Raw genomic sequence first — 16319 nt, forward strand, 5'->3', positions numbered from 1 at the left:
AAGAGGAAGACTCTCAATGAGATGGATTTGCACAGTGGCTGCAAAAATGGGCTCAAGCATAACGATTTTGAGGATGGTGCAGAACTGGGCAGTGTTTTGTTTTGCTTTACATAGGGTTGCTGTGAGTACAAACTGACTCAGCAGCACCTAACAACAACAATGGGTCAAGGCAAAGTGTGTGATCTTGCTCTGCTGATTGTAGAAAGGAAGAATCTGCAAAAAAAAAAAAAATGACTTGTAGAACATCATAGACCAATTTTCATCAGTGAAAGCAAGGAAGGTGCAGTTGCAATTTTCATGTACTGTCATATTAAAAGATTAACAAACTTGACTTGTACTTTTGAGTTGATATTATGGTAAAGCTATCTAAAAGATGGGTGTCAGATGGTTCGACAGGGGCACAATTTCAGAGCTTCCAATAAGTGCTATATTCTGTAGATCTGCCTTTGTCTGATTGAAAGGAAGTGATGAGTCCTTCCTCTACCTTCCAACAGATGGGGAGAACATCAACTTCAGTCTCTCCCTGTTTATTAGACAATGTCGATTTATCATACTATGAAAAACAAGATCTATGCAAAACAGCAGGGAATGTGATTAATAATAAAAAGAGAAATACAACAAACAGATCCACATATATCTTGAGATAGGAGTTAGGAAAAAAAGGAATTTGGAATATGTATTTTACATGAAATAGAAAAAATCATAAGGAACATGAATAGATGAAGTGCAACTGCAGAGAGTTTAGCAAACTGTACTTCGTGGGTGAACTTAATGGATATAAGTTCAAAAAACTTCACACATAAAGGCAAGATTAACGAACTTGAAGATACATCAGTGTAACATATTCAAATAAAAGCACAGAAAAAGTTGAGGATACGGGTGGGCATTGCATCATCTCTCAGAAAAATGGCTTAATCATAATCATTTATATTCTGTTTTCCCATGTGTGAAATAAGTAACTAGGAACAGGCCTTCTCTTGTAATTGTGGCAGAGTTGTGAGCACCACCATTCTCTTCTCCCATACTTCTGTATGTGTATAAGAAGGGTTGGAGTCACTCCAGGTTGGTGTTCTAGGGATTCATTACTGAGTTTTCTGGGAAATATGACCAAGGTCAAATTCTCATCAGTTCATTCTGCTGTTCTGACAAGCAGTGTTCTGTATGCTGCTAAGAGTGTTTTGGGGTTACAGAGATTAGTATAAATATGTAAGACATTCGGCAAATGGGACACTGCCCACATCTTCACTGTTCTTCCATGTCTTCATCTAGGGAGTTTTCCAGCCAATGTAACCACAATCATCCAGGGTTAAAAAGAAAAAAATGGTTTTGCTTGTAATTCCTTTTTAAGGTTTGAAGACATTATATGGAATTAAAAAAAAAAAAATTACATACCATCAGAATTTGCTTATAAAGGGTATTTGTACATATTTGCTTTCATCCTTACCATGTAGTTATGTATATAACTCTAATAGTTAAGAAACATAATTTAATGCTCTAAATGTTTCAGTTTATACTCAAAATTATTTTCTGATTAATCCAAATCTATGTGTTTGGTACTATATAAAAAAATAGAATCTGACCAACATTTAGATTTTTCAGCAACATTTACTGCTTACACATATGCAAGTTCTACTCTATTGAGTTTAATATCATTTCTTATAACTTCTTAGAAAATCCTGCATTCAACAGTCCCAGATCACATCACAGTTCCAATTTTTTTCAATAAGAGATCTTTTGTCAAAATTCTGCATCCTTTGCTAAATTTGTTCTCAAGGGTACTTTTAAAGTTGTTTTTGCTTTATTCCAGTCTTAGTTTTCTGATATAAAATACAGGTAAAGTTTTTGTTTTTTATACTTTGACTTTCAGATTTCCTCCTCACTGGAGAGCAGTAATGCTGACTAAGGAATGAGTGATCATTCAAGCCTTTTCTTCAGTCAAGACACTGGGAGTGTTTTATACAGTATGAATGCACACATGTTCTAAAATGTTGCTCTATGAATAAAAGACTTCATAATTTCTCATTAATAACTTATACACATGATTTATCTGGTATTCCTTAAAAAGCTGTGTCCTCCTAGTAAAGACTTTTCTCTCTTACTTCCTATTTTAATGGTGTCTTAGTTTCCTAGTGCTGCTATAACAAAATACCATGAACAGGGTAGTTTTAAAGAACAGAAATTCATTATCTCAAAAGAGATCTAGAAGCCAGAAGTCCAAATTCAGGGCTTCAGCAGGGCATGTTCACACTCTGCTATAAGGGAAGATCTTTCCTTGTCTCCTCCACCTTCTGGTAGCCCCTGGTGTTTCTAGGTGATGTTTCTTGGCTTGTAGTTGTATCACCACATGGCATCTGTCTTCCCCGGGTCTATGTCTGTCCTCTTTTATAAGACACTACTCAGAAGGGATTAGGACCCACCCTACTCTGACATGACATCATTAACTGGTAACAACAGAAAAACCTTATTTCCAAACTAAATCACATTCACAGGTCCAGGGATTAGGGGTTCAACATATCTTCTGGGGGCCACAATTCAATCCATTACAAATGGTTATTCTCACATTGAGTTTTATTGTTTCCACAAAGGCTGGTGCACTGTTGAATGATACTGCACAGTGATTACAGACCTCAGGTTTATCTTCTGTGTTTATTCACTTTGTTTAAACGATCAATATTTAAATGAAGGCATTTTCACATTGATTGCAGACAGATATTTTCTAACTTGTGCATTCCTTGTTTTATTTAATAATTAGAACTGTGATTGAAAACTCTTTCACATTATATTTCTACTGTGAGTTCTCTCATGTCATATATGGTCAGATCATTGACTAATGTGGCTTTGCCACATAGATGACATCCATATGGATTCTCTCTAGCACGAACACTGATTACAGACATAGTGTTCCTTCTATGTGTGATTCTGTTGGGTGCTGAAATGTTAAAGCTAAGGCTGAACTCTCATTCACATTTATTACATATATAGTGTGACTGTTCTCATGATGTCTAAGGTCAGAACAAAAAGTGAAGGCTTCCCCACATACATGGCATTTATATGGTTTCTCATCAGTGTGTGTTTTCTCATGATTTCTAAGGTCAGAATATTGAGTAAAGCCTTTCCCACATAGCTGACAAACATGCGGCTTCTCTCCAATATGAATTCTCTCATGTAGTCTCAGGTTAGAACTTCTACTGAAGGCTTTCCCACATACATGACATTCAAATGGTTTTTCTCCAGTGTGAGTTTTCTCATGATTTCTAAGGTCAGAACACTGACTGAAGGCTTTCCCACAGAGGTGACATCCATAAGGTTTTTCCCCAGTATGAATTCTCTCATGTAGTCTCAGGTTTGAACTTCTACTAAAAGCTTTCCCACATATATGACATTCATATGGTTTTGCTCCAGTGTGACTTCTCTCATGTCGTCTAAAGTGAGAACAATTACTGAAAGCTTTTCCACAGAGATGGCATTCATATGGCTTCTCTCCAGTGTGAGTTCTATTGTGTTGTATAAGGTCAGAAAAATTACTGAAGGCTTTTCCACATATATGGCATTCATATGGTTTCTCTCCGGTGTGAGTTCTATTGTGTTGTTTAAGGCCGGAACTTTGAATAAAGGCTTTCCCACAAAGATGACATACATATGGCTTCTCTCCAGTGTGAATTCTATTGTGTTGTATAAGGTCAGCACAATTCGTGAAGGCTTTCCCACATAGGTGACATACATAAGGTTTCTCTCCAGTGTGAATTCTCCCATGTTGTCTAAGGTTAGAATTTGTACTGAAGGCTTTCCCACATACATGGCATTCATATGGTTTCTCTCCAGTGTGAGTTCTATAGTGTTGAGTGAGGCCAGAAAAATTACTGAAGGCTTTTCCACATATATGACATTCATATGGTTTCTCTCCAGTATGAGTTCTAATGTGTTGTTTAAGGCCAGAGCTTTGAATAAAGGCTTTCCCACATAGATGACACTCATATGATTTACTCCTGGAGTGAATCTGCTTATGTTGGTTAAACGATGATTGGTCAGGAAGGAACTTTCCAAATTCTTTGCTGGTATTGTGTTTCTTTCCCATGTGATTTAACACATCTTGAGTCAATGTAAGGCTGTGAGTGAAATCTCCTCCCAAATCATTGCATTCAAAGGTATTCTCTCCAGAGAGATATCTCTGCTTTGAGAAGGACATGAAAGACTGTTACAGGTTTATCCACATTCATTCATTAATTTGTTTCTCTACATATGAATTCTAGAATAATATCTAGTCATTCAGTGAACTCTAATTAAAATCTCTTCCATGTAAGTTACACATATGTGGTATGTTACTCTTCTGCATGCACAGAGATTTACTCTTTTGCAGCAGCATGCCAACCGCAGGACTATCAGATTAATTCTGAAGAATTCCTTATATTTTAAAAAATATATCTATGAGACATGCTTATGCAATTGTTTTTTTGAGACCTTAGGTAATTTCTTCCCTAAATTCTAATGAACCAAAACTTTGTGCTGAGACAGCACGTAATTACAATCTTAAATACAGTAATGTAATTGTGCTAACCTCCTAACTTAATCCATTCACAAGCATCTATGTGGGTGGCCAAGATTCACACCTGTGAAGCTTACCAGTGCCATGATGGTTGGTGTGTCCTTCCTACAGATATGTTGAAAGGATATCATTTCTTCTTTGTTAAGGCCAATTTCCCTGCCTGAAATAATTGAAAAAAGAATAATTTGCTAGAGTGGCATTAGGGGAATGAAAATGTTGAAAAGCACTGACCCATGTGTGTATATTTCAAATATTGACAGTTACATGTAAAAAGAATGTCAAATTAAGGAATAATCTAGGTGGTAGAAATACATGACAGGATATGGACGTTAAAAAGATTTTCAATACTGCAAAATGGAGAACAATAAAATGAAGGTGGAATGTTGGCACGCTAAAGAGGAAAAATCTTCAAAGATTTTCCAGGACAAGGGTCATTACGATAAAGTTGAATTGCAATAAGTACATGCAGATTCCTTAAGTCAAAGAGAATGACAGGAGGACACAACAGAAATAGGTATATGTAAAGAATAAATGATATAATCTGAAGAATTTTCCCTCAACATGTCATTCACTTCAGAAAATACACAGTCGATATTTCCAAGCACCTGCTCACTCACTGAACAAGCTCCTCCTTGTATTGAAACACAACTGCCTGAAGCTCACCTGGACTCTGGCATTGGAAAAATCCTATTCTTTCTCTCCACAGTTCCTCTCCTCGCTCTAGTTGGGAAATCACATCTGATCTGCAGAGCTGATTCCCTGTTTGTGGGGAAAAGACACATAGATTTTGAGTTGTATCCTCAAAAAAGTGTATAATCATCAAGTCTAAGAAGTACACTAGAAAGACACTGAAGGCCAGCTCAGAAGAGTACTTTGAACATAGTACGTACTTATAATCCTTCACTAGAAAAGTGATAACTCTTGACCATGCACCTGAACACATTAAGAACCTCTGTTTCTATCATTTTGGTGAAAATATACATAACAAAACATATACCCACTAAACATTTTTGACACATACAGTTCAGTGACAATGGTTACATTCTTTGCATTGTGTCACCATTCTTGATATCTCTATCCATATTATTTCACCACCATTAACTTAGATTCTCTGACCCCTAAACAATTACTCTGTTTTAGAGCTACTGTTGTAAATTTGATCTCATATTGATAATTCTTCAGAAGAGTGTACTGCTCGAGGTGATCATTTTTTACTAATCAAGTTAAACTGTATTTAAAGATGATTTCAAAGGATAGTTTTGGATCAAGGCTTAAAGATTATCTCAGGGCAATTGATCTGGGGGTTCCCCCAGTCTCAATGGGTTCAGTTAGTTGGATTTCTATAAAGAACTTGAAATTCTGTTCCACATTTCTCCTCTTTTTGATCAGGATCTATCTATCAGGTCCTTGATCAAAATGTTCAGTAATGGTAGCCAGGCACCATGTTGTTCTGGTCTCATGGCAATGGAGGTAACAGTTCATGGAGGCAGTTAGACTTGCAGTCATTTCTTTCTCTGATTCCTTGGTCTCCTTCCTCTGCTGTTCCAGGAGAAAACTAAACCACCAAACCCACTGCTGTCAATTTCTACCATAGCAACCCTAGAGGACAGAATATAAATGCCCCATAAGGTTTCCAAGGAGCAGCTAGCGTATTTGAACTGCTGACCCTTCAGTTAGCAGCCGAATCACTTAACCACTGTGAAACCAGGGTTCCATTTCAGGACAATAGAGACCAATTTGGTATCTTGGATGGCCACGTGGCATGCTTTAAAACCCCAGGTGCTATCACCACACTAGGAGGTAGAACAGAGTCAAAAAACAGTATAGGCCAATTGACTGGACACACCCACAAAACCATAACCCTAAATGAAGTACATAATGCATGGTGGAGCAGAGTCAGTGAAAAACAGGAAGACTGTTGATGAGATAGAGGCACAAAGTGGCTGCGGCAATGGGCTCGAACATAGCAAAGACTGTGAGGATAGCACAGGACTGGCCAGAGCTTTGTTCTGTTATACACAGGGTTGCTCTGAGCTGGAATTGACTTGACGGCACCTAAAAAACAACAACAACAACAAAAAAGGCCACGAGAGCCAAAATACATACCCCAAAATACAAAATAAATATCCCACTCAAATTTAGAGACCATCTGAGGAACAGATTTGATGCACTGAACACTAACGACCGAAAACCAGACGAGTTGTGGGATGACATCAAGGACCTCATGCATGAAGAATGCAAGAGGTCATTAAAGACAGGAAAGAAAGAAAAGACCAAAGTGGATGTCAGAAGTGACTCTGAGACTTGCTGCTGAATGTAGAGTAGATAAAGTGAACTGAAGAAATGATGAAGTAAAAGAGCTGAACAGAAGATTTCAAAGGGCAGCTGGAGAAGACAAAGTAAAGTATTATAATGAAATGTGCAAAGGACCTGGAATTAGAAAACCAAAAGGGAAGAATAGGCTCGGCATTTCTCAAACTGAAGAACTGAAGAGAAAATTCAAGCCTCGAGTTGCAATACAAAAGGATTCTCTGGGCAAAATGTTGGAATGACGAAGCAACAAAGGAGGATGGAAGGAATACGGAGTCACCGTACCAAAAAGAATTGGTTAACATTCAACTATTTCAGGAAGCAGCACATTCATCAAGAACTCATGAAGGAAGAAGACCAAGCTGCACTGAAGGTATTGATGAAAAACAAGGTTCCAGGAATTGAGAATACCATTTGAGATGTTTCAGCATATGGATGCAGCACTAGAGGTGCTCACTTGTCTATGCCAAGAAATTTGGAAGATGGTAATCTGGCCAACCAACTCAAAGAGCTCCATACTTGTGCCCATTCCAAAGAAAGGTGATCCAACAGAATGCAGAAATTATTGAACAATTTCATTACTATCACATGCAAGTAAAATTTCCCTGCAGATAATTTAAAAGCAGTTGCAGCAGCACATCAACAGGGAACTGCCAGAAATTCAAATTAAGAAGAGGACATGAAACGAGGGATAACACTGCTGATACCAGATCGATCTTGGCTAAATGCAGAGAACACCAGAAGATGTTTACCTGTGTTTTATTGACTATGCAAAGGCATTCGACTGTGTGGATCATAACAAATTATGGATAGCATTGTGAAGAACAGGAATTTCAGAACACTGAATTGTGCTCATGAGAAACCTGTACATACACCAAGAGACAGTCATCTGAACAGAGGAAGGGGATACTGCATGGTTTAAAATCAGGAAGGGTGTGCATCAGGGTTGTATCCTTTCATCATACCTATTCAATCTGTACGCTGGGCAAATAAAGAATTTGTTCCATATCAGGATTGGAGAAAGACTCATTAAGAACCTGCATTATGCAGATGATACAACCTTGCTTGCTGAAACTGAAGAGGACTTGAAGCACTTATTGATGAAGATCAAAGACTAGACTTCAGTATGGATTATACCTCAATAAAAAAGAGACAAAAATCCTCACAACTGGACCAATAAGCAACATCCTGATAAACAAAGAAAATATTGAAGTTGTCAAGGATTTCATTTTACTTTGATCCAAAATCAATGTTCACGGAAGCAGCAGTCAAGAAATCAAATGACCTACTGCATTGGGCAAATCTGACGCAAAAGTCCTCTTTAAAGTATTAAGAAGCAAAGATATCACCTTGAGGAATAATGTGCACCTGACCTAACCCATCATATTTTCAATTGCCTTATATGCATGCCAAAGCTGGACTATGAATAAGCCAGACTGAAGATTAACTAATGCCTCTGAATTATGGTATTGGTGAAGAATACTGAATACACCATGGACTGCCAGAAGAATGAACAAATCTGTCTCATAAGAAGTACAGCCAGAATGCTCTTTAGAAGCGAGGATAGTGAGACTTCATCTCACATACTTTGCACATATTATCAGGAGGTACCAGTCCCTGGAGAAGGACATCATGCTTGGTAAAATGGAGGGTCAATGAACAAGAGTAAGGCCCTCAACAAGATGTACTGACACAGGGGCTACAATGATCTCAAACACAGCACCAATTACGGAGATGGTTGCAGGACCAGGCAGTGTTTTGTTCTGTTGTACCAAACAATGGCACCAAACAACAACAACGATGGGTAGAGGCTTGTAGATTTTTAAGGTGCCTAACAGCCAAAGTCTATACTGCCTTGAAGACAACGTTGGTACAATTATGGACTTGAAAGGCAATTCTGGTGAGGGCTCCGAAGGAAGTGAGAACCACAGAGAAAGTCTCTATTGTCTTAGAGAATACACGTGGCGCCAGCAACAAAATGTTGCTAGAAATGTGAACATTCAACGTGCTTCTGATGAGGATTTAAAAGAAAATGATGAACACATGATTGGAGAGTGGAGGAAGGGCAATGCTCTGTATGCAATGGCAAAGAACTTGTCTAAATTATGTTCAAACGTTTGGTGGTACATAGCACTTGTAAGTGATGAACTCGGAGAGCTAGCTGATGAGATCTCTAAGCAAGATCTTAAAGGGACCGTGCTTGTAATAAAATGCAAGAGAAAAGAGATGGAATTAAAAATCAACTGTACAAAATGAAAACAGAACTTAAAGATTTGGAATATTCTATTGTACAAACTAAGGACACGTGTCCTAGAATGTTCACCAAGGATGTGGCTTCACAATCTTTTGTTAAAGAGATTAAGCCTGTGACTGATGGATCTAACCAAATACCACAGCAGAAAACCCATAGGCTAAGACTGAGGAGGACAAAGAATGAAAGGAAAGAATGCTATCTACCTCTGGAATTACATAGGCAAGAAATAGGTCAAAGGGGCTGTATTTGTTGTCCTCCAAGAAATAACCATCCCTGAAGCAGCTCAGAGATCAGCAGAACTGTTGGAAGGAGCCTAAGAAGGACCTTCTCAAAGGGTGGGATCTTTGCCAACTGGGTTCCAGAGAGTGGGGCTGATGTTCATGAGTGATGGGGGATGGGGCCACTGACAAAAGCTGAGGGGGCAGGGCTGCCATGCCCAAAGGACAGAAGAACAGGACCTGTGGGGCCAAAGGGGTGGGGTTGCCCAAACGACAGAAGAACAGGACCTGTGGGGCCAAAGGGGTGGGGTTGCCACTCAGATGGGGTAGAAGAATGAGGCCACCAAAAGTTGAGAAAGCAGAGTGGCTACTGGGTCCGGAAGGCGGAGCTGAAGCCAAGGCCCTAGGGGGTCTCCATCCAGAATTCAGACAGCATGGCCAATATCCAGAGTCTGCAGGGCAGGATCATGGCCTAGATGGTCTCAGAGAAGAGGGGATTGTTTTCAAGCCTCGAGATCCAATGTAAATTGTTCTGCTGGGTTTTGGACTTGCTTAGTACCTGTCATCCCTTCTTTCCATCCACCTTCTCCCATTTGTAATGGAAATGTCTACCTTGCTCCTGTTCCACCATTGTACTTTGAAAACAGATTAATTTGTAATCTAGATTTCACAGATTCATAGGTGAAGAGGAATTTTGCTCCAGGATAGAATACACCTAAAATCTCACCCATATTTGATTTAGATGATTCAAAAGATGAGATTTTGGACACAGTGTTCATCAGACTTTTGGGATGACATGATTAGATGAATGTGTTTTGTATGTAGGAAGGACATGAATTTTGGGAGATCAAAGGGTGGAACACTATGGGTTGATTTGTTACCACACAAAATGTGTTGTAAATCCTCATCTCTTTGAGATTTATAATCTCAGTTGCGATTGTCTTTGCTACATTAATGAGGCAGGATTAATGTAGGGTGTGTCTTTTGAGATGTAGAAGAGATTGAAACAAGCAAGGGAGAGAAGCAGAGACAGGGGAAGATATATGCCAAGCCACATGAAGATCGCCCAGGAGCAGAATCTCAGAAAAGACAGGAACCTTCCTCCAGAGCTGACAGAGACAGAAGCCCTTTCCCTAGAGCTGGCACCATGAATTTGGAATGCTAGCCTCCTAAAAAAAAACAGTGAGAAAATAAATATCTGTTTGTTAAACCCACCCATTTGCGGTATTTCTGTTATAGCAACACTGGATAACTCTTCCTGTTTATGTCATTTCATAAAAGTGAGAACATACAGTATTTTTTTTTTTTTACTCCAGGTACATCCACATTGTAAGATGTTGTAGGAACTCATTTTCTTTATTGCTGCGTAGTTTTTTTTTTAGTATTTCATTGTATGCATGTACCATATTTTACTTATGCATTCATCCACTGATAAGCACCTGTGTTGTTTCCATCTTTTTGCTATCGTGAATAGTGCTGCAATGAACATAGATACACATACGTCTGTTTGTGTTACTTCTACTAGATCCCTAAGTATATACCTAGGAATGGAATTGGTGGGTCATATGGCAGCTCTGCCTCTAAGAAATCACCAAATTTTTCCACAATAGCAGTACCATTTTGAACTCCCAACAGCAATGGATGAAGACTCCAATTTCTCCAGATTCCTTCTAACACTTGTTATTTTCTGTTTGTTTGTTTTATGAAATCTTAACCATCCTTGTGAGAGTGAAATGGTATCTCATTGTGGTTTTGATTTGCATTTCTCTGATGGCTAATGACATTGAGCATCTTTTCATGTGTCTTTTGGCCATTTGAATACCGTTTTTGGCAAAGCATCTGTTCATGGCCCTTGACCAGTTTCTAATTGGGTTATTTGTCTTTTTGTTTTTAAGTTGTAGAAGTTTTCTATATACTTTAGATATTAGACCCTTATCGGTTATACAGTTTCCAAAGATTTTTCTTCCCCCAGTCTGTTGTCTCTTTCCTTTTTTGATAAAGTCTTTTTTTAATTATGATTTAGGTCAAAGTTTACAGAGTGAATTAGTTTCTCATTTAAAAATTTATACACATCTGTTTCATGGCATTGGCTGCAATCCTGTGTTGTGTCAGCACTCTCCCCCTTTCCTTTTCCACCCCAGGTTCACCTTCTCTATTCATCCAGTTTTCTTGTTCCCTCCTGACTTCTTGTCTTTGTTCCTGCACAGGTGTTGCCCATATCATCTCACATACTTGATTGATCTAAGAAGCACATTCCTCACATGTTACTGTTTGTCTACAGGCCTGCCTAATCTTTGACTGAAAGGTGGACTTTGGGAGTGGTTTTGAGTCTGAGTTAGAAGGGTGTCTGGGGGCCAAAGTCTCGAGGGCTCCTCCAGTCTCTGTCAGACCAGTTAAGTCTGGTTTTTCTTGTGATTTTGATAATTTGTTCTACATTTTTCTCCTGTTTTGTGCAGGACCCTCTATTGTAATCCTGGTCAGAGCAGTCAGTAGTGGTAGCCAGGCACTATCTATTTCTTCTGGTCTCAGGTTGTAGTCATGTGGTCCATTAGTCCTTTGGATTAACTGCTCCCCTGGGTCTTTAGTTTTTTTCCCTTCTCCTTTGGTCCAGACTAGAAGAGACCAATAATTTTACCTTAGATGGCCACTTACAAGCTTTTAAGACCCCAGGTGTTACTCACCAAAGTAGGATGCAGAACACTGTCTTTAAGAACTATGTTGTGCCAATTGATGTAGATGTCCCCAGAGTCTATGGTCCTTTGCCTTAGGGCCTGGGGACTTCATCCCATGAGGTGTTTAGTTATATCTAGGACATTTCCCTGACTGTGCCACTTGTGTGCTCTATTGTCTATATTAATATATAAGGAAAACATACAGTCATGTATTTAGAAATTTCCACCTCTGAATCTCTATTTGCTAGTGGTTGTGTTCCCTTACCCTCCCCATCATCACTTGGCATATCTATCTATCTATGTATCAATTTGTAGACTGCTGTTTGTTTATTCTATTGTTGCAGGATGGTCTATGCTATATTAGTTACCACAGTTGTCCTTTATTCCTGCATTCCTCTCAGTGTCCTCTCTTACCCTGGTCATGTTGTGCTGACTTCTCCTATGTATTGACTTTTCCTTCACCAATATTAACCACTGTCTACTATCTCTTTGGTAAATTTCCTTCCCTCCCCTCCCCCACCCCTGGTAACCATCAGCCTTTTTTTTTCCTGTCTGTAAACCTTTTGTTGTTACTTGATAAAAGTGGTCTCATACAATATTTGTCTTTTTGTAACTGACTTATTTCACTCAGCATAATGCCCTCCAGATTCATCCATGTTGTGAGATGTTTCGCGGATTCCTCATTATTCTTTATATGTATAGTGTAGTATTCCACTGTGTGTATGTTCCAGTTTGTTAATCCATCATCTGTTGATGGGCACTTAGGTTGTTTCCACCTTTTTGCTACCGTGAATAATGCTGCAATGAATATAGGTGTCTACTTGCACCAATGCTCTTATTTCTTTAGGGTATATACCTAGGAGTGGGATTGCTAGCTTATATAGTACTTCTATTTCTAGCTTTTTGAGGAAGCGCCATACCATTTTCCACTGTGGTTCTACCATTTTATATCCCCACCTGCAGTGCGTAAGAGTTCTAATCTCCCCACATCCTCATCAACATGTTATTTTCTGTTTTTTTTTGACTTGTGCCAGTAATGTCAGGGTGAGACAGTATCTCATTATAGTTTTGATTTCCAACTCTCTAATTGGTAATGACCATGAGCACTTCTTCATATGTTAGCAGCCTGGATGTCTTCTTTGAAGAAGTGTCTGTTCATTTCCTTTGCCTGTTTTTAAACTGGATTATTTATCTTTTTTTGTTGAGGTGTGAAAGTTTTCTACATATTTTAGAGATTAGACCATTGTCGGGTATGTTGTAGCCAAAATTTTTTTCCCAATCTGTAGGTTCTTTTTACTCTTTTGGAGAAGTCTTTTGTTGAGCATAAGTGTTTAATTTTTAGGAGGTCCCATTCATCTAGTTCATTTTCTTCTGTGTGTGCATTTTTAGTTATGCTTACTAATCTACTTATCCCATATATCAGGGCCCCTAGCACTGTCCCTGATTTTTCTTACATGATCTTTATAGTTTTAGGTTTTGTATTTCGAGTTAGTTTTTGTGTATGGTGTGAGGTATGGATCCTGTTTCATTTTTCTACAGATAGACATCCAACTGTGCCAGCAGCATTTGTTAAAGAGACTGTCTCTTCCCCATTCAATAATCCTTGGTCCTTTGTCAAAGATCAGCTGCCCACAGGTGGGTGGATTTACATCTGGGTTCTCAATTCTGTTTCATTGGTCTGTGTGTCTGTTGTTGTACCAGTACTAGGCTGTTTTAACTACTGTGGCGGTATCGTAGGTTCCGAGATCAGGTAGCGTGAGGCTTCCTTTTTTTTTTTAATAAGGCTGTCATGGATTGAATTATGTCCCCAAAATATGTGTGTATCAATTTGGCTGGGCCATGATTCCCAGTATTGTGTGATTTTCCTATATATTGTAAATCTTGCCTCTATGATGTTAATGAGGGAGGAAGAGTGGCAGTTGTGTGAGGCAGGACTCAAACCACAAGATTGGATTATATCTTGAGGCAATCTCTTGAGATATAAAAGAAAGGAGGAGGCAGAAAGACAGGGGGAGTTCACACCACCAAGAAAGCAGTACCAGGAGCAGAGCGTGTCTTTTAGACCTGGGGTCCCTGTGCTGAGAAGCTCCTAGTCCGGGGAAGGTTGATGAGAAGGCCGACAGAGAGAGTAAGCCTTCCCCTGGAGCTAACACCCTGAATATGGGCTTTTAGCTTACTTTACTGTGAGAAAATAAACTTCGCTTGTTAAAGCCAGCCACTTGTGGTATTTGTTACAGCAGCACTAGACGACTAAGACAAAGGCTTTATTTATTCGGGGCCTCTTTCCCTTCCATGCCAGGTGCTCCTTGGAAACTCTCTGGGGCAGTTCTACTCTGTCTTATAGGGTCGCTATGCATCGGAATCGACTCAACGGCACTGCATTTGGTTTTTGGTTTTTTTCCCTTCCATGTAAAGGTAGTGATTGTTTTTCCATCTCAGTGAAGAATGTTGTTGGGATTTGGATGGATTGCATTATACCTATATATTGCTTTGGGTAGTATTGACATTTTCATAATATTAAGTCTTCCTATCCAAGAGCATGGTATGTTTTTCCATTTATGTAAGTCTCTTGGTTTTTTGCAGTAGTGTTTTGTAGTTCTCTTTGTATAAGTCTTTTAAGTCCTTGGTAGATTTATTCATAAGTATTTTGTCTTTTTTTTTTTTGGTAAATGGTATTGTTTTCATGATTTCCTTTTCACAGTTCTCTTTGTTGATGTAGAGGAATCCAACTAATTTTTGTATGCTCATCTTGTATCCACAGCACTGGGTGGGTTGGGTAATCTTGTATCTGAACTGAAGAAAAAATTCAAGCCTCGAGTTGCAATAGTGAAGGATTCTACGGGGAAAACATTAAGACAACACAGGAAGCATCAAAGATGGAAGGAATATACAGTCATTATACCAAAAAGAACTAGTCGATGTTCAACCATTTCAAGAGGTGGCATATGATCAGGACCCCGATGGAACTGAAGGAAGAAGTCCAAGCTGCTCTGAAGGCATTGGCGAAGAACAAGTCTTCAGGAATTGATGGAATATCAATTGAGATGTTTCAACAAACAGATGCGGCGCTGGAGGTGCTCACCCGTCTATGCCAAGAAATATGGAAGACACCTTCCTGGCCAACTGACTGAAAGAGATCCATATTTATGCCTATTCCCAAGAAAAGTAATCCAACTGAATGTGGAAATTATAGAACAATATCATTAATATCACATGTAATCAAAATTTTGCTGAAGATCATTCAAAAATGGCTGTAGCAGTATATCGACAAGGAATTGCCAGAAATTCAGGCCGGTTTCGGAAGAGGACGTGGAACCAGGGATATCATTGCTGATGTCAGATGGATCCTGGCTGAAAGCAGAGAATACCAGAAGGATGTGTACCTGTGTTTTATTGACTATGCAAAGGCATTCGACTGTGTGGATCATAACAAATTATGGATAATGTTGCGAAGGCTGGGAATTCCAGAACACTTAATTGTGCTCACGAGGAACCTTTACATAGATCAAGAGGCAGTTGTTCGGTCAGAACAAGGGGATACTGATTGGTTTAAAGTCAGGAAAGGTGTGTGTCATGGTTGCATTCTTTCACCATACCTATTCAATTTGTATGCTGAGCAAATAATATGAGAAGCTGGACTATATGAAGAAGAACGGGGCATCAGGATTGGAGGAAGACTCATTAACAACCTGCGTTATGCAGATGACACAAACTTGCTTGCTGAAAGTGAAGAGGGCTTGAAGCACTTAGCAGTGAAAATCAAAGACCACCGCCTTCAGTATGGTTTGCACCTCAACATAAAGAAAACAAAAATCCTCACAACTGGACCAATGAGCAACATCGTGATAAATGGAGAAAAGACTGAAGCTGTCAAGGATTTCATTTTACTTGGATCCACAATCAAGAGCCATGGGAGCAGCAGTCAAGAAATCAAAAGACGCAGTGCAGTGGGTCAATCTGCTGCAAAGGACATCTTTAATGTGTTGAAGGGAAAAGAAGTCACCTTGAAGGCTAAGGTGCACCTGACCCAAGCCATGGTATTTTCAACCGCATCGTAGGCATGTGAAAGCTGGGCAATGAGTAAGGAAGACGGAAGAAGAATTGATGGCTTTGAATTGTGGTGCTGGCGAAGAATATTGTAATATACCATGGACTGCCAAAGAACGAACAAATCTGTCTTAGAAGAAGTACAGCCAGAATGCTCCTTAGAGGCAAGGATGGCAAGACTGCATCTTACATACTTTGGACATGTTGTCAGGAGGGATCAGTCCCTGGAGAAGGACATAATGCTTGGCAGAGTACAGGGTCAGCTGAAAAGAAGA

At 39.2% G+C, this 16319-nt stretch overlaps 1 protein-coding gene across 19 annotated transcripts in view; it reads right to left on the reverse strand.

The window, feature by feature from the left end:
* Positions 1–219: 219 nt before the first annotated feature.
* The window catches only part of LOC100676467 (zinc finger protein 596-like), a 117633-nt gene continuing 101533 nt past the window's right edge, over positions 220–16319 (reverse strand). For all 19 annotated transcript variants that reach the window (XM_064272607.1, XM_064272606.1, XM_010601566.3 and 16 more), the window contains 3 exons: positions 5207–5302; positions 4621–4703; positions 220–4171 (listed from right to left, as the gene is read on the reverse strand). In XM_064272607.1, coding sequence (XP_064128677.1) covers positions 2888–4171; positions 4621–4674 — 1338 coding nt within the window. In that variant the 5' untranslated portion in view covers positions 4675–4703; positions 5207–5302 and the 3' untranslated portion in view covers positions 220–2887. The remainder of the gene's footprint in view (positions 4172–4620; positions 4704–5206; positions 5303–16319) is intronic.

The sequence above is a fragment of the Loxodonta africana genome, chromosome 19 (assembly GCF_030014295.1).
Source record: "Loxodonta africana isolate mLoxAfr1 chromosome 19, mLoxAfr1.hap2, whole genome shotgun sequence".
NCBI lineage: Eukaryota > Metazoa > Chordata > Mammalia > Proboscidea > Elephantidae > Loxodonta > Loxodonta africana.